At 35.5% G+C, this 18,617-nt stretch overlaps 1 protein-coding gene across 1 annotated transcript in view; it reads right to left on the reverse strand.

Annotated features, from left to right (window-relative positions):
- The window catches only part of LOC115629433 (protein hu-li tai shao), a 92,320-nt gene that overhangs the window by 67,301 nt on the left and 6,402 nt on the right, over positions 1 to 18,617 (reverse strand). Inside the window, exons 3-4 of the mRNA XM_030525891.1 lie at positions 10,191 to 10,309; positions 9,643 to 10,126 (exon numbers count right to left, since the gene is read on the reverse strand). Coding sequence (XP_030381751.1) covers positions 9,643 to 10,126; positions 10,191 to 10,286 — 580 coding nt within the window. The 5' untranslated portion in view covers positions 10,287 to 10,309. The remainder of the gene's footprint in view (positions 1 to 9,642; positions 10,127 to 10,190; positions 10,310 to 18,617) is intronic.

The following is an 18,617-nucleotide window of genomic DNA, read 5'->3' on the forward strand; positions in this document are numbered from 1 at the left end:
GCTATTTCAATCGTTTTACACGCAACTACACGAACAGCTGCTTGTATGTGTGTATGTATACTTAGTTGTCCCCAACTGTTTGATATTTTGTATTGTTTGTTCTGCCTGCATTTGTAAAACGCATATTTTGAAAATCCTTGAACGCAAAGTTGTAGATTTAGTTACGTAGATTACAGTCCCCAAATCGATCGGAAAAAATTCATAACACAAAATTTTCATTAGAAAAGGTGAATGAATATTAAAACCCCAATAATTCACGCTCCACCACAAATTTCCCCCCTTTGGAGCTCGAATTTTCCTAAATCCCTTTTTAGTGCGCACCTACACTATGATAGGATAGTTGACCTCAAATTTCAGCTTTCTAGCTCTTACCGTTTGGGCTGTAGGCTGTTCTTTGTATTCTTTTATTGATTTTAGAAACCAAGTTTTAAGTCGATCGGTTGAAAAATGAGGATTTTTCAAACAAACTTTGGAGCTAGTTTTCCCCCATTGGAGCTTGAATTTTCCAAAAATCCCTTCTTAGTGCGCACCTATACTATGATAGGATACTTGAGCCCAAATTTAAGCTTCCTAGCTTTTACCAATTGGGCGGTGGACTTTTCACGCGGTTTCCTTTTGTGCACCAACATTTTTTTTTTACAAAAAACTCCATAATCCGATGTAAATTGAAGATATTTCATATAAACTTTGGAGCTCGATTTCCCCCTTTGGAGCTCGAATTTTCCAAAATCCCTTCTTATCGCCAGCCTACACTATGAAAGGATACTTGAGTCAAAATTTCAGCTTCCTAGCTTTTACCGTTTGGGCTGTGCGTTGATCACCAATCAGTCAGTCAGGACAAACTGTTTTGTATACTTATATAGATACGTTCATTTCTCAAATAGCAAATTACTTTGGTACGGTTCGAGAGATAGGACATAAAGTATAATAAATGCTATGTATGGTTAAACGTACATACATCTCCATATACTTGTATATAAATCAGTCTGTCCTGACTGATTGGTGATCAACGCACAGCCCAAACAGTAAAAGCTAGGAAGCTGAAATTTGGGCTGAAGTTTCCTGTCATAGTATCCATCACAGTGTAGGTGCGCACTAAGAAAGGCTTTTGGAAAATTCGAGCTCCAAAGGGGGGAAAACGAGCTTGTGTACGTTTACCGAAATATTTTGGCAAGAACAAAAATGTAACCGACTACTAAACAATTTTTTGTCAAGAACAGAAAATGTTGATTTAAATACCTTCCTACTGGTAACCTTTAAGGTGAAAACATATGGGTAGGTCATGCACATCCAAAATAAATACGGGCAATACCTGCTAGTACATAAATATGTATATTTATGAATGTAGTATGACAGTTCAAAGTTTTGTATATAAACCCTTGCATTTCAATTAATAAACAGACAGAACGAAAAGAACATTCTTGCTCTTCTGATCTTACATTTCTTTCAGCTCCTCCGAGTACAAGTGCTACAAAGTTACACGTGTACAAACTATGAGCTACTAGTTTATTACTAGGGGCTAACATAACAAAAAACAACAATAGAGATCATCAAGGCACGTAATTTCTATACATAAACATGTGTCTACATAAAATACATACACATGTATGTAAATGCATAAATATATAGACTGTGACATTGAGGTCTAGTAGTTTCTAGAATTAAACACTGTAAAATTTAACAACGACACACATACAGTCCTTATTTATAAGTGCAACCCGTCCGAAATTCCACAGCACGCTGCACGCACGGCCGAGTTATTCCCGAAATCGGGACGTCTAGCAACGCTGATATGTACATACGTATTATTTTTTGATGCAGGCGCTATCTATCCTCATATGCATGTACATACATATATACCAGAGAACTGCAACGAGTATGTTCGGCCATCTTTGCTGATAATTCAATCAAATCATATCATTGCTTGGCTGCAAACGAGCTCGAACGAGTTGAGTACTCTCAGCATTTTTCTTATGATCGATCTTGCATGAGCCATCGTTCTATTTTTACGAACAAGCACCGGCTTTGATTGGTTTGCTTTCAAACAGTTCAGGCTCGGTCACTTCGTTTAAGATGTCTGGGTCCTGATCGAAACAAACCAGTCTTTGCAGAATGAGCGTTTGATCGAACGAGTATGGTACCATTATTGCTCGAGTATTGTTTGGGTATTGCGCGAATTGTACCCGTGTATTACTCGCGTATTGCGCGAGTTTTACCCGAGTATGACCGTATAAAAAATGCATGTATGTACATATTTTTGTATTTGTGCGTGCTTGTGTTGTTTGCAATTATTATTACATGTGTATATGTATGTACGTATTTAAAATAAAGAGGTACAGAATGAAAAGAAAACATATGTATACATATATTTATTTTTATATTATGATATTCAGCATGATTTTATTTCTTAAGAAAGGAACTCAAATATTTTAAAGTAAACAAATTAATATAAATTAAAATGGCACAACTATTTATAGCCTGTACCCAAAGGGTGAAAGGCTATACTAGTTTTGTGCGCATGTATGTAACACACAGAAGGAAGCATGGCAGACCCCACAAAGTATATATATTATTGATCAGGATGAGAAGCCGAGTGGATATAGCCATGTCCGTCCGTCCGTCTGTCTGTCCGTATGAACGCAAGGATCTCAGAAAGTATAAGAGCTAGAATAACCAAACTTGGTTTCCATATTCTCCTAAGACCGAGAAAGTACGAGTTTGAGTTTTTTTTCGATGCACCCCCCACTCCCCCGCAATTCGTATTTTTTCTTATAACTTCCGTAATTCCCGGAATTTTTAAATCAATTTTGGTAGATACATCCAGTTAGTACCAATGTGTCCGTGTGCCAAATTTCATCATGATAGGTCAATTCTGAAGAAAGTTATAGCCATAAGTAAAATCGCTGCTCATGCGCTGCCTGCAGCTCTGTCGGCAGCGCTGCCCGCAGCTGTTGTTGTTTTTGCTGCTTTGGTTCAACTTTGTGCTGCATACATACACGCATATAAACACGCACAGGTACGTGATGTAAATGTATGCTGTTAAAACTGAACATAAACATGTATTCTAATTTAATTTAATAAGTTAATTAATTCATTCATTTTTTTAAATAATTTATTTTATTTTTTAAAATTTTTTTTTTTTAATTTTTCCTTTTTGTGGAGAGTACAGGCTATTTTACTGTCGGGCTTGCTCGACTGTAGCGTTCTATCTTGTTATTTTATATTTTTATTGTTCTATTTCTTTCAAAGTTAGCAATTCTTTGTTAACTACATGTTTGAGGAAATATTGTTTAATATCATATATTTATAAGTTGAATTTGAATTTAAACTGAATTAATGAAATGTATAAATAAATAATAAATAATAAATGTATAAATGAATTGTGTTTAATTGTTTATGCATCTTCTTCGCTGTAGGCTTTGTCACGCCTGCACTACTTCTTTACTATTAGTCTAGTTTCGACTCGCTTCTGTAACTGTCGAGCCCAGTCTCGACCTGACAACGTATTTGAAAATCAGTAAATGCCGTGAAAATTCCAAATTCACCCTTTCTTTTGGACAGACCTCGTATGTCCATACGTGTCATCAAACTCGCATTTGAATGATGATATACAAAACAAGTAAAAAAGCTAAAGTCGGGTGTCCCGACTTTGAAATACTCTGTACATATGTTTACAATAATTATAGAAAATAAAAAAAAAATTTGATCGATTTTACCTCTCTCGGTATTCGAACTCACGTAAAGGATTTATAATTGCACATTTACATAGCAATTGCGTCTGTGTGAGTGTATGTATGCCTATGCGCATCTATTCGTGTCTGTGTAAGCATTTTCGCAGTCAACCAAACAGCAACATCAACAACAGCCGCGGGCAGCGCTTGAGCAGCGCTGTAGCAGCAAATATATTTATGGCTATAACTTCTCGTTAAATCGGTCTATCATAGTGAAACTTGGTATACGGACATATAATAACCAACTGGGGGTATTTCCAAAATTTTAGTTCGAAATTCCAAGAATTACGGGAGTTACGATTTGCGGGGTAGAAGGGGGAGGGAGGGAAATTCCAAAATATACATTTTCTGCGTATTCACATAAGGCATCTGGGAATAAAATTTGGTGTTCCTAGGTCTTATAGTCTCCGAGATATAGGCGATTATACGAATGGAAAATCGGGAAAACCCCCATAGGGGGGAAGTGGGGGGGGGGGGGGGGGGGGAAATCAAAAAAATTAAACAAACTCGTATAGAATACACACATAACGCATCTTTGTGCAAAATTTGGTGTCTCTATCTCTTATAGTCTCTGAGATCCAGGTGTTCATACGGACGGACAGACTGACAGACGGACAGACAGACAGACAGGGCTAGATCGACTCGACTCGTCATGCTGATCAAGAATATATATACTTTGTGGGGTCTGCCACGCCTCCTTCTGCCTGTTACATTTTTCAGCTCCCGCAAACCTAATATACTTCTGTACATTTCATGTACAGAGTATAAATATATGTACCTCAGTAAAATAATTATATGTATGTGAAAAATTTGTTTTTAATATATTACCGGTATTTCAATAGAGATATACATGTATAGTATGTATATGTTTGTATACCCTGTACTCAAAGGGTAAAAGGGTATACTAGTTTAGTGCGAATGTATGTAACACCCAGAAGGAGGCGTGGCAGACCCCTAAAAGTATGTATGTATATTATTGATAAGAATGACAAGTCGATATAGCCATGTCCGTCCGCCTGTCTGTATAGACGAAAGGATCTCAACTGGAAGGTACAAGAGCTAGAATTACCAAACTTGATTTTTTTAAATGCACTATAGTATTTTAATTTAGCCTTTATTTGTTAGATCAATATTTTTGTTCAAAAATAACAACATACATATGTACGATGTTGCTTTTTAAAAATCTGCTTGTGTTATAATTTGGCCAGCTGTGCTAAAAATGCGTTCAGAGGCACATATGTGGATGGATGACTACAGAATTTAATGAATCAATCGCCAAACAAAAGATGGGTAATTTTCCCTTTTGGGGCTTACAATGTTTTTCTTCTCACACAGTTGTCCCTCCATGTAACTATAAGACGGAAAACATTTTTAGAAGCATCAATGCATAGCAGGCAATCACTACCGTAAATTAGGCAGCATGTGTTCATTTCTTAATACATACTTACATATATGCGCTTCAAGTTTACTTTACAGATATCTATACATTGTTTGCGTCCACGTTACATCCACGTTCACAGTTAACACCACTACTCCCAAAATTATTACAATAAGAAAAAAAATTAATTAACAAATAATAAATTGAAAAAACTGGGACTAAAATATTTCATCCTGCTTCTTCGCTACCGTATTTTCAAAAAGTACGGGTTATCGATACTGGCAATTTAAACATCGATGATTTCGATATTGTCAAACCATCGATATGTCGATGTTTTTTCCAGCTCTAATTTCCGGTTTTCCGTTGGTATAATCACCTATACTTCAGTGACTAGAGGACCTATGGACACCAAAGTCCCAGATGCTTCATGTGAAAGTGTATTTTGGAATTTACCTCCCTCCCCCCTTCACAACAATCACTAATTGTCCATAACTGCTGTATTTGTTGGAATTTTTCATTGAAATATCTCCAGTTAGTAACTATGAGTCCGTATGTTAAATTTCATGATAGGCCGATTTAACAGGAAGTTATAGCCATATATGTATATATGACCAAGCAGTGCCCGCAGCTGTTCTTGTTGTTACTGCTTTGCACACGAGACATATACAGACACACACATACACACATAATTATTCTCTCCCTAGTACCGTTACACACTTATTATCTCCAGAACAAAAAAGTAGAAGCTAATGTCGGGTGTCCCGATTTTGAAATACTCTGTACATATGTGTAGAAGAATTATAGAATTTTTAAAAATTAGGAAAATGAAAAAAGAAATAAATAAACAAGATAGAACGCTACAGTCGAGCAAGCCCGACAGTAAAATAGCCTGTACTCTCCACAAAAAGGAAAAATTGAAAAAAAAATTTAAAAAAAAAAATTAAAAAAAAAATAATTATTAAAAAAAATGAATGAATTAATTAATTAAAATAATTAATTAAATTAAATTAGAATACATGTTTATGTTCAGTTTAAACAGCATACATTTACATCACGTACCTATGCGTGTTTATATGGGTGTATGTATGCAGCACAAAGTTGAACCAAAGCAGCAACAACAACAACAGTTGCGGGCAGCGCTGCAGCGATTTTACTTATGGCTATAACTTTCTTCAGAATTGACCTATCATGATGAAATTTGGCACACGGACACATTAGTACTAACTGGATGTACATACCAAAATTGATTTCATAATTCCGAGAATTACGGAAGTTATAAGAAAAAACACGAATTGCGGGGGAGTGGGGGGGTGTATCAGAAAAAATAAACAAACTCGTTCTGCCTAGGGCTTATAGGAACCTTGATACCAATTTTGGTTATGCTAGCTCTTACTTACTTACGTACTTACTGAGATCCTTGCGCTCATACAGACAGACGGACATGGCTATATCGACTCGTCTTCTCATCCTGATCAAGAATATATATACTTTGTGGGGTCTGCCACGCCTCCTTCTGTGTGTTACATTCATGCGCACAAAACTAGTATAGCCTTTCACCCTTTGGGTACAGGCTATAAAAATTACCATTCTTGGTATTTGAAGTAATGTAAAGGGTGTATAATTAGACATTTACATAGGAATTGTGTCTATGTGAGTGTATGAATGCCTATGCGTGTCTGTGTGAGCATGCATGCAGCAATATGTTGAACCAAAGCAACAACAGCTGCGGGCAGCGCTTGGCCAAATAATATATTTTAATATGTCTATAACTTTCTGATAAATCGGCCTATCATAATGAAACATAATATACGGACACATAATAACTAACTGGAGGTATTTTCCAAATTTGAGTTTGAGTGAATTCCAAGAATTGAGAGAGTTATGGAAAATCACTAATAGCGGGGGAGTGCATCAAAAAGAAAAAAACACAAACTCGTTCTTTCTCGGACTTGGGAAAATCTGGATACCAAATTTGGTTATCCTAGCTCTTATACTTTGTGATCCTTGCGTTCATACAGACAGACGGACATGGCTATATCGACTCGTCTTGTCACGCTGATCAAGAATATATATACTTGGTGGGGTCTGCCACGCCTCCATCTGTGTGTTACATATGTACATGCGTACAAAACTAGTATAGCCTTTCACCCTTTGGGTACAGGCTATAATAAGAGAGTCGAGCAAGCCCGACAGTGAAATACCCTGTACCCAGACAAACTTCCGGTATATTCGCTTCAAGTAGAAGCAAAGAGAATAAGTGCGAAATAAAGTTGCTTCGCTAGTAACTTATCTCAGAATTAAGATGAAATATTACAACAATAGCAGATAATTGTATATAGAATACGTGTGCAAATTTTGGTTTATGTAACTAGTAAAATGTGGACAGTATTGACGAAATTCTGTAGCGGGGAGAAGTGGGAAAAATCAAAACAATAAAATAAACTCATGTAGCCTAGGCACACGGAGCGCCTTCATACCAAGTTTGGTTAATGTGTGTTCATTCGTTTCCGAAGTCTAGGGGTTCGTCCAGACAAACAGGCGGAGATGCGTAGATCGATTTATCTCGTCATGCTGATTCAGAATACAAGTATACACATTTAATGGGGTCTGAGATGCGTCTTTCTCCCTGTTACATACTTTACATAAACCTAAGATACCGTGTTAGCCTACGGATAGAGCTGAAAAAACATCGATATCATGTTTAAATTGCCAATATCGATAATCGGGTACTTTTCGAAAATTCAGAAGCGAAGAGTAGGATGAAATATTTTAGTCCCAGTTTCTTCAATTTATTATTTGGATATTAAAATTTTTTTTTATTATTGTAATAGTGTTGGGAGTAGTGGTGTTGACAGTGAACGTGGACGTAATCGTGGACGCAAACAATGTATAGATATCTGTAAAGTAAACTTGAAGCGCATATATGTAAGTATGTATTAAGAAATTAACACGTGCTGCCTAATTAAGGTTGTGATTGTCTACTATACATTGAAGCTTCTATAAATGTTTTCCGTTTTATACTTACATAGAGGGACAACTGTGTGAGAAGAAAATCATTGTAAGCCCCAAAGTGGAAAAATTTCCATCTTTTGTTTGGCGATTGATTCATTTAATTTTGTAATCAGGCAGATCATGGCCGTGCCATCCACATAATGTGCCTCTGAAAGCACTTTTAGCACAGCTGGCCAAATTATAACACCAGAAGATTTTTAACAAGAGAGAACGCTACAGTCGAGCAAGCCCGACAGTGTAATACCCTGTACCCAGGTAAACTTCCGTCACTGAGTTATATGCGCCCATAGCAGCAAAAAGAGGAAGAAGAAGAGCGAACTTGTTGCTGCAGTTTGGGGGGGTTGTACTGGCGAGAATTTGTTTCGCTAATAACTTTTCTTAGAATTGACCGAATTGAATAAAATTTTAAACAATTTTAGACAATTATATATAAATTATGTGTGCAAAGTTTGGTTTAGGTAGCATTTGAAATGTGGACGCTATTGACGAAATTCTGCAGCGGGGGAAGGGGGGGAAAATTAAAAAAAAAAAAATAAACTCGTCCTTACTCGGACCTAGGAGAATCTGGATGCCAACTTTGGTTATTCTAGCTTTTATAGTTTCTGAGATCCTCGCGTTCATCCAGACGGACAGACGGACGGACGGACATGTCTAGATCGATTTCTCTCGTCATGCTGATCAAGAATATATATACTTTATGGGGTCGGAGATGCTTCCTTCTGTATGTTACATACTTTGCACAAACCTAATATACCCTTTTTACCCTACGGGAACAGGGTATAAAAAGCAACATCGTACATATGTTGTAAACATCGATGTTTTTACAGCTCTACCTACAGGGTACAGGGTATAAAAATGAAAATATAAAAATAATAAACAAAAAATTTTAATGTGTATAATTCCACATTTACATGGAAATTGTGTCTATGTTAGCCTATGCGTATAAAATCACGCATAGGGGTTCTATGCATGGCTGTGTGTGAGCATTTATGCAGTACAAACTTGACCCAAGCAGCAGCAACAACACAGTCGCGGGCAGCGCTTACGCAGAGAGAACATATATAGCTGTAACTTCGTTTCAAATCGACCTAAGGTGACGAATCTTGGTATAGGGACATATATTCACTAACTGGAAGTATTTGTCAAATTTGAGTTCAAAATTCCATTATGGGAGTTATAGAAAATAACTAATTGCGGAGGAGAGGGGGGAAGGAGGGAAATTTTCTGCGTATTCATAAGGCAAAAAAATAATAGGAACTTGTACAGCGTACACACATAAGGCTTTGTACAAAATTCGGTGTCTCTAGCTCTTGTAGTCTCCGAGATCCACGTATTCATACAGACAGACAGGCATGCTGATGAAGAATATATATACTTTGTAGGTTCTACCACGCCTCTTATCCCTGTTATATTTTTCATCTCTTGCAAACCTAATATACTCTTTTACATTTCATGTCTATTTAGAAAGAGAGGAGCCAAATTATAAAATTTAGATCTAAGAATGCCGTGTTTGTTACTTACGACTTTTACTAACGCCGAAATTGGTTGTTCCCTGCTCCACAATATGACCTTGCATGTCAACCTTGTTAAGAGACGAAGCAGTGATTTCATGATACAGTAAGCCATAAGGATTAACTAGGAAGTATTCTTGGTCGACTTTTAATCGGGCTGTTATCTGAGCGCCCATGTCTTTTGCCCAGCCGTTTAAGTCCAGCAAACGAAACGTGGCAGCCAGCTTGCATCTGAGTATTTTTTCACCCTTGGCATATCCGATTGACTCAACACCACGTATATCATTAATAGGTACCATGCAATTGCTTGACTTAAATACACTTCCTACGCGAGGCATAGGCAAGCCCACTATATCCGATAGTTGTTGAAGAATACCACTGGTACCTGTGCCACACTCTCGCGCAGTGTCTACTATACGTTCCAGTTCTTCACGAAAGAGTTTTGAACCCATTATGGCTTCAACACGTTTTCGGCGTTCCATTTCGCGCATGTCCTATAAAAAAAATTTGCAGCCTAAGTTTTTTTTTTTTTTTTTATATGTTTTAAGCTTTAATTACCTGCTCAATGTCTGCAGGGCGAGCTTTATTGCTCTCGTCATTTTCGCTTGTCCTTTGATCAACACCATTTAGTGGCAGTTTCTCTACTTCAGCCATTGTCTGGTAAAACAATTCAAATACTGAAAATAAAAAGTATAACATTAACAGGAAATAGGCTTATAAATGAGATAGGATAAGGATAATTATCTTTAAAGATTAATTTAAAATAATTATAATTTAGTCTAAACTGTAATTTCTTGTTAAGTTTTAATATTTCTACTATTATTTTACCCTGTACCCATAGTATATATTTACTTTGTGCGAATGTACACTTCTCGTCATTTAATAGGACCCCACTTAACCTATTGCCGTCCATTGTATCTGCTTGGGTAAAAAAAACATGGCGCAACAAGAAATTAACCAATTTTCGTAGACCTGTAGTTTCAAGCAGAAACAAAAATTGAACAGTTCTATTACGTAGTCAGTGCTTTGGACTTTGTGGAGACATATTTTTATAGCCTGTACCCAAAGGATGAAAGGCTATACTAGTTTTGTGCGCATGTTTGACATTGTAGATTGTATTTCAAGTCACCTTCTTCGGTGCCGATGACATTTGCGTAAACTCCTTGCTGCTATGTGTTCTAGGTGAAACCGAAATACTTTTTAGTAGCAATGAGGTGGGGATTTTTTTTTTACTTGGTAAAATGTTTCGAAAAACGATATCTACCATAATACCTACCATTTTACCATAATATCTACGTTTCATAATATAATCGCTGAAGAGTTCAATATGTTTCAAAAAACAAATTATTGTTTAAACTTAATAAAAATTATCAATAGACTTCAAGTTAAATAAATCAAATAAAACTTAAGAGAATATAATAAAACAAGAGAGAACGCTACAGACGAGCATTTACGACAGTAAAATACCCTGTACTCTGCACAAAAATCGAAAATCAGAAAAAAACACAAAATAGTCCTTTCTCGGATTTAGGGGAATGTGGATACAAAGTTTGATTATTCTAGCTCTTGTTCTTTCTGAGATCCTTGCTTTCATACAGACGGACATGGCTATAACGGCCCGTCTTGTCGTCCTGATCAAGAATATATATACTTTGTGGGGTCTGCCTCGCCTCCTTCTCTGTGTTACATGCATTCGCACAAAACTATACCCTTTGGGTATAGGGTTTAACAAATATACCAATTGCATTAATATTAAACTGCGAGAATTCGCGGAAATGCCAATTAAATTTTGAAAAATTTAACGCAAAAATTTGTAATAGTTTTTATCACATTTGGAATTTTCAATGTCGGGGCGTGCTTCCATACATTGATAGAAAATTGCATCCTTTTGTGGCGATCTAAGTTTTCCCCTACAAAAAAGTAGCATTTGAAATTGAATTCGGAAATTACAAATATGTAGCTGCATCTTGTTTTACTGGTACGAATGGTATTTTTACATGACGGTTTATTGCCATTAATATTTTCGCTAACACACAGACCTGCTACTTGACAACACACAATTCTTGCCAAGTTTGTTTAATTAATACAAAGTTTTGCAGCAATTTTTTATTTTGTTTTTAATTTTCGTATGAATCACAAATTTAGACTTAACTCAACAAATAGCGATGTTCGAAAAATGTAATTTTCTATTTGAGGTAAGGGCGCATCTCTATTGTGCGGTTGTTTAGGATGCTGTGTGTGAATGATAGTGTTTTAAGTATACACTTAATAATTTGCTAATTTAATAATATTTATGTAGGATATGCAAAATATGTTTGATGCAGATTGTTCAAAAAAACTATAAGGTTTCCAATGATTTTTTTATTTGGAAAAATGTCTTTGTTAGTGTTTTTAATCAACCAAAAAAGATTTCTGTGGCACCGAGAATTGGTTTTGAGGCGAAACTTGGGCGGAAGAGATGTCTGTGGCACCCCTGTATATATACTTTGTGGGGTCTGCCAAGCTTTCTTCTTTGTGTTACATACATTCGCACAAAACTAGTATAGGGGGAAAACGGGCTCCAAAGATTGTATGAAAAATATGAAATTTTCATTCGATTGGCTTCGTGTAAACCCAATTACACGATCTATAAAAGAATTCAAAAAACACTGCATACTTAGTTTTTCACCATTTGCCCTGAGGCATGAAAAAGGGGGGTTTTCCCGTGGAAAAATTGAAACACAATATACACCCCATAGCCCAAACGGTGTTGCAGCTTGAATTATTGTGGTTTTAATATCTATTAACTTTTTCAAATGAAAAGTCTGTGTTATAAATTTTGTCCGATCGATTTCAAATTTGGGTAATGTAATCTACGTAACTAAATCTACAACTTTGCATTCAAGGATTTTTTAAATTATAGAAACACGGGGTTCGCTTTACAAATGCAGTCAGAACAAACTAAGTATACATACAAGCAGCTGTTCGTGTAGTTGCGTGCAAACGATTGAAATAGCCAAAGCAAAATGTGAGACACTAATGTGTGAATGTATGTATGTCAAGAAATATTAATTAATTAAAAATGATTTAACATTTTCAAAAGTAATTTTAATTTTTGTTTAGTACTTTTGCATTATTTATTTATTATTTAAACGCATCGTGCATTATTTAATCAAAATTATAATTTTTTTGACCCCCCCTTTAGAAAACCTGCGTACGCCCTTGACGGACTGCACATACACGGTTCTCTACGTACGGTTAAAACAGTAAAGAAGAACAAAACAAAACCCATAGATGCATATGTACATACATATGTATGTATATGTATATGAAAATCAACAACGACAACTGCAAGTCATTGGCACGCCTCTTATTCTTTCGTTCACATTTTTTGATCACCCACGCCTTTTTATTGCAAAGGCAAAATGCCAAAAATTTACAGTTACCGTCGATATGAAACGGCTGAATAAGCGATAGTAAAGCAGAAATCGAATAACGGAGCTACGCATATCCTGCTTCGCATTGCGGGCAGATGTACATATATATTTAACTAGGTCACTACGTTTCATAGTATAAAAACAAAACCATTCAATATATATTAAAAAAATATATATATTGCTTAAACTTTATAATATTATCAATAGACTTCAAGTTAAATAAAGAACGTAAAACTTAAGAAAATATAATTACGAAATGAAACAAAATATTGTCAAACGAAATAATTAACTACTAGGACAAATTCATTGTTTATATGTTAAAACTAAAAAGGAGCAAAACAAAGAATTATAAACGATGAACATATTTGAAATGGAACACCCGTCGTTGTTCAACACCTTCGTTATTCAACCTGGAGTTGAATTCTCCAAATTTTGGAGCATTTGGATGTCAAATTTTGCCATTCTCGAATAATGGCTTCACTTAACTCTTTTAGAGTTCCAAATTACCTTCCGTTGGCTTAAACACGTTTAGGCAAAGAAATTGTATCGGATTTAAGTCCGGGCCGGGTGCTGAACTATTTTGGGCTTCGCACATTCGCGATAATAGTATCGGTAACCGTCAGGGCCACCTAAATTAAACTTATTCTCATCATTAAACATAATATTTTTCCAATCCAAACTCCAAAATTTGTATTTATGGCAAATTGCAATTATTATTATTAACAAGAAAAGAATGCTAAAGTCGAGCAAGCTCAACTCTTAAATACCCTGTACCTCCCACCAAAAAGAAAACAAGATAGAACGCTACAGTCGAACAAGCCCGACAGTAAAATAGCCTGTACTCTCCACAAAAAAGAAAAATTTTTAAAAAAATATTTTAAAAAATTAAATTGTTAAAAAAAAAAAAAAATTAATTAGGAAAATATATTTAATACATACATAGAAGACATGTTTATGTACAGTTTTACATTTACATCGTGTTTATGTGTATTTATATGCGTGTATGTATGCAGCACAAAGTTGAACCAAAGCACCAACAACAACAACAGATGCGGGCAGCGCTGAAAGCAAAGCATGAGCAGCGATTTTATTTATGGCTATAACTTTCTTCAGAATTGACCTATCATGATGAAATTCGGCATACGGACACATCCCCAGCTGGATGTAATTACCAAATTCGAAATTCCAAGAACTACGGGAGTTACGTAAATCACTAATAGCAGGGGAGTGGGGGGGGGGGGGGGGGGGGGGGGGGGTACATCGGAATAAAAAAACAAACTTGACCTGCCTAGGTCTTGGGGGAACCTGGATACCAAGTTTGGTAATTCTAGCTCTTGTACCTTCTGAGATCCTTGCGTTCATACAGACGGACATGGCTATATCGACTCGGCTTGTCACCCTGATCAAGAATATATATACTTTGTGGGGTCTGCCACGCCTCCTTCTGCCTGTTACATACATTCGCACAAAACTAGTATACCCTTTCACCCTTTGGGTACAGGGTATAAAAATAAGTATTTTGTCTAGGTTGTCAACCAATGGGGTACGCCCGGTTGGGGTTTTTCCATGAATTCCGGGGTCCTTCAAAAATTTGTCCACCTTATTCCTGCTATAATATAATTTCTATAATTATTTTTGTTCAAAGTCACTTACTTTTAATTATTTATTATAGTTTGTAAAGAATTCTATACAAAAAGATCTAATTTGACGTGAAAAACTATCCGCAAATGAAAGCAAACTAATCTGTCCTAGTTAATTATTTCGTTCACAAAAGTCAACGTTGTCCTCTACAAATAAACATAACAAGAAAACCTTGTAGTACTTTTGCAAAATTCTTTGCGTGGAGCTCAAGCATATTACAACCGAAATATTGGAGGAAGAGAGAAAACGAAGAATTGCATTTTGTGGACAATATAATGTGCCAAATCCTTGTCCTAGTAGTTAATTGTTTTGTGCACCTTATGTATATGATTTGTTCCAATTGATCTCAATAAATTATAAGATACTAGCAGGTATTGCCCGTCTTAACCCGGCTCAATATGTTTCCAATTGTATTTATTTTGTGTGTGCATAACCTACCCATATGTTTTCACCTTAAAGGTTACCAGTAGGAAGGCATTTAAGGTATTTAAATGAACATTTTCTGTTCTTGACAAAAAATTGTTCAGTATGAATGCAATAAGCAGAATTTTTAAATAACAAAATCTAATTATTTATTGACATCAATAAGAACAAATCATATACATACATACATCTGCCCGCAATGCGAAGCAGAATATGCGTAGCTCCGTTATTCGGTTTCTGCTTTACTATCGCTTACGCAGTCGTTGCCTAGCGACGGTAACTGTAACATTTTGGCGTTTTGCCTTTGCAATTAACATTAAATGGTCAAAACGAAAGAAGAAGAGCGAGCTAATGACTTGCAGTTGTTGTTGTTTTTAGAGCATTATTTTTTTTTACAATCAAACAACTGTGTTCGATTGCCCAATGTATACATTAATACGAATGTACATACATGCTATTTTGATATTTGTTGTTGCTGCATAAAGTTATTAATGAAAACACTAATGCCAAATGCACTAAACAAAGAAAAAATTACTTTTAAAAATGTTATATTATATAATTTTCAATTAATTAACATTTCTTGCTCTGTCAGTGCAAGACGAATGTACATACATACATATGTAGATACATATGTACATACATAGATGTGCACATATGTATGGACATTCACACATTAGTGTCTCACATGTTGCTTTGGCTATTTCAATCGTTTGCACGCAACTACACGAACAGCTGTTTGTATGTGTGTGTATGTATACTTAGTTGTCCCCAACTGTTTGATATTTTGTATTGTTTGTTCTGCCTGCTTTTGTAAAATGCATATTTTGAAAATCCTTGAATGCAAAGTTGTAGATTTAGTTACGTAGATTACATTATCCAAATTTTAAATCGATCGGACTAAATTTATAACAAAAACTTTTCATTTGAAATAGTGAATAAATATTAAAACCCCAATAATTCAATCTCCAACACAAATTTCGAAAATCCGAGTATGCAGTTTTGAAACTAAGTTTTAAGTCGATCGGTTGAAAAATGCGGATTTTTCAAACAAACTTTGGAGCTAATTTTCCCCCCTTTGGAGCTCGAATTTTCCAAAATCCCTTCTTAGTGCTCATCTACACCATGATAGGATACTTGAGCGCAAATTTCAGCATCCTAGCTTTTACCGTGTGGGCTGTGGGCTGTTGACGCGGTTTGCTTTTGTGCCCCAACATTTTTTTTACAGGAAAACTCCCATATTTTAGGCCCCAAAAAAAATATCAAAAAACCAAGTACAGTTTTTCTTGGAATTGGAGTATACAAACTAAGTTTAAAGTTAATCAGATGAAAACTGTAGATTTTTCATACAAACGTTGGAGCCTGTTTTCCCCCCTTTGGAGCTCGAGTTTCCCAAAATCCCTTCTTAGTGGGGACCTAGACTATGAAAGGATACTTGAGTCAAAATTTCAGCTTCCTAGCCTTTACCGTTTGGACTGTGCGTTGATCACCAATCATTCAGTCAGTCAGTCAGTCAGTCAGGACAAACTGTTTTATATATATAGATTATTTAGATATCTGTTTATTGCATTCAAACTTCCATGTTTCGATATCGATAGTATCTGTTGATTCAGCTATAGAAAGTTGTACTCTAGGAAATTGAGATGGGCATTGTCAGTGCTTTTTGATCGTGGATCATGGATTTGACACGAGTGCCGTGTTTCATATTCCGATCGTATTGACTCAATAAGACACAATGTTAATTTAAAATTAGGATGTACTCTTATAATTATTCTCCTTTTCTGCTCATAGTCTTTCTTAAAACGTTGCGTTATCTCTATATATGTATGTATATCAAACAGTTTGTCCTAAGAGATTGGTGCTCAACGCACAGCCCAAACGGTAAAAGCTAGGAAGCTGAAATTTTGACTCAAGTATCCTTTCATAGTATCCATCACAGTGTAGGTGCGCACAAAGAAAGGCCTTTGGCAAATTCGAGCTCTAAAGGGGGGAAAACGAGCTTGAAAAATATTAGTTACAAGAACAAAAATGTAACGGACTAATTGAACAATTTTTTGTCAAGAACAGAAAATGTTAATTTAAATACCCAAAATGCCTTCCTACTGGTAATTAATAAGGTGAAAATATATGGGTAGGTCATGCACACACAAAATAAATACAATTTGAAACATTATATTGAGCCGGGTTAAGACGGGCAATACCAGCTAGTTATAAAATATATGCATCAGAGAACTGCAACGAATATCTTCCACCCTTGCTAAAAATGCAATCAAATCATATCATTGCTTGGCTGCAAACGAGCTCGAACGAGTTGAGTACTCTCAGCATTTTTCTTATGATCGAACTTGCATGAGCCATCGTTCTATTTTTACGAACAAGCACCGGACTTGATTGGTTTGCTTTCGATTACACCAGGCTCGGTCACTTTGCTTATTGCGGACGGTTTGAACGAGTACCGGCTTTGATTGGTTTGCTTTCAAACAGTTCAGGCTCGGTCACTTCGTTTAAGATGTCTGGGTCCTGATCGAAACAAACCAGTCTTTGCAGAATGAGCGTTTGATCGAACGAGTATGGTACCATTATTGCTCGAGTATTGTTTGGGTATTGCGCGAATTGTACCCGTGTATTACTCGCGTATTGCGCGGGTTTTACCCGAGTATGACCGTATAAAAAATGCATGTATGTACATATTTATGCAATTATGCGGAAACATGTTTATATGTACATATGTACGTATTTTAAATAAAGAGGTACAGAATGAAAAGAAAACATATGTATACATATATTTATTTTTATATTATGATATTTAGCATGATTTTATTTCTTAAAAAGAAACTCAAATATCTTAAAAAAAAAAAAAAAAAAAAAACAAATTAATATAAATTAAAATAGCACAACTTTTTGTAATTTAAATAAAAAGAAAGGTATTTCTTTTCGCTAATAGTTTTGTTGGATTCTTTAATTTATATGCATATAGATACTTGTATACTATTGAACTAATAGAGAAAAAACAATAGAAAATCATTGCTTGCATTCATGCAAGAAGTTTCGGTCACAACCGCTCACTTCTGAGTTTTTGCAGTTGTGAGTCGAACTGAGTGTTCGTTGAGGGCTCGTTCGCAATCAGTCATTGCTTGGCACTATACCCAAATGAAATAATCATACCGAGTATAGGTAAATACTCGAGTATGACCGAAAATGTAGTACTCGTTGCAGTTCTCTGATATGTACAGCTGTGCTCAAAATAATAGCAGTCCTTTCATAAAAACTTAATTCGTTCAAAAAATGTATGAAATGTTGTTTTAATAAACTTAAAATAATTGGTATTATTAAGTATATTATATTAAAAAGTAAATCATAAAGAAATAATAACAAATTCTGGTCTTATAACAATTTAAATAATTTTTTTTCCCATAACTTCATTAATTTGGTCGCTCAAAATAATAGTAGTGTTTCATTTGTTGGCTTCTTACTTGTCCCAACTGATCCAAATAATACGGTTTTTATT

The sequence above is a fragment of the Scaptodrosophila lebanonensis genome, unplaced genomic scaffold, assembly GCF_003285725.1.
Source record: "Scaptodrosophila lebanonensis strain 11010-0011.00,11010-0021.00 unplaced genomic scaffold, SlebRS2 tig00000147-arrow-arrow-pilon, whole genome shotgun sequence".
Taxonomy (NCBI): domain Eukaryota; kingdom Metazoa; phylum Arthropoda; class Insecta; order Diptera; family Drosophilidae; genus Scaptodrosophila; species Scaptodrosophila lebanonensis.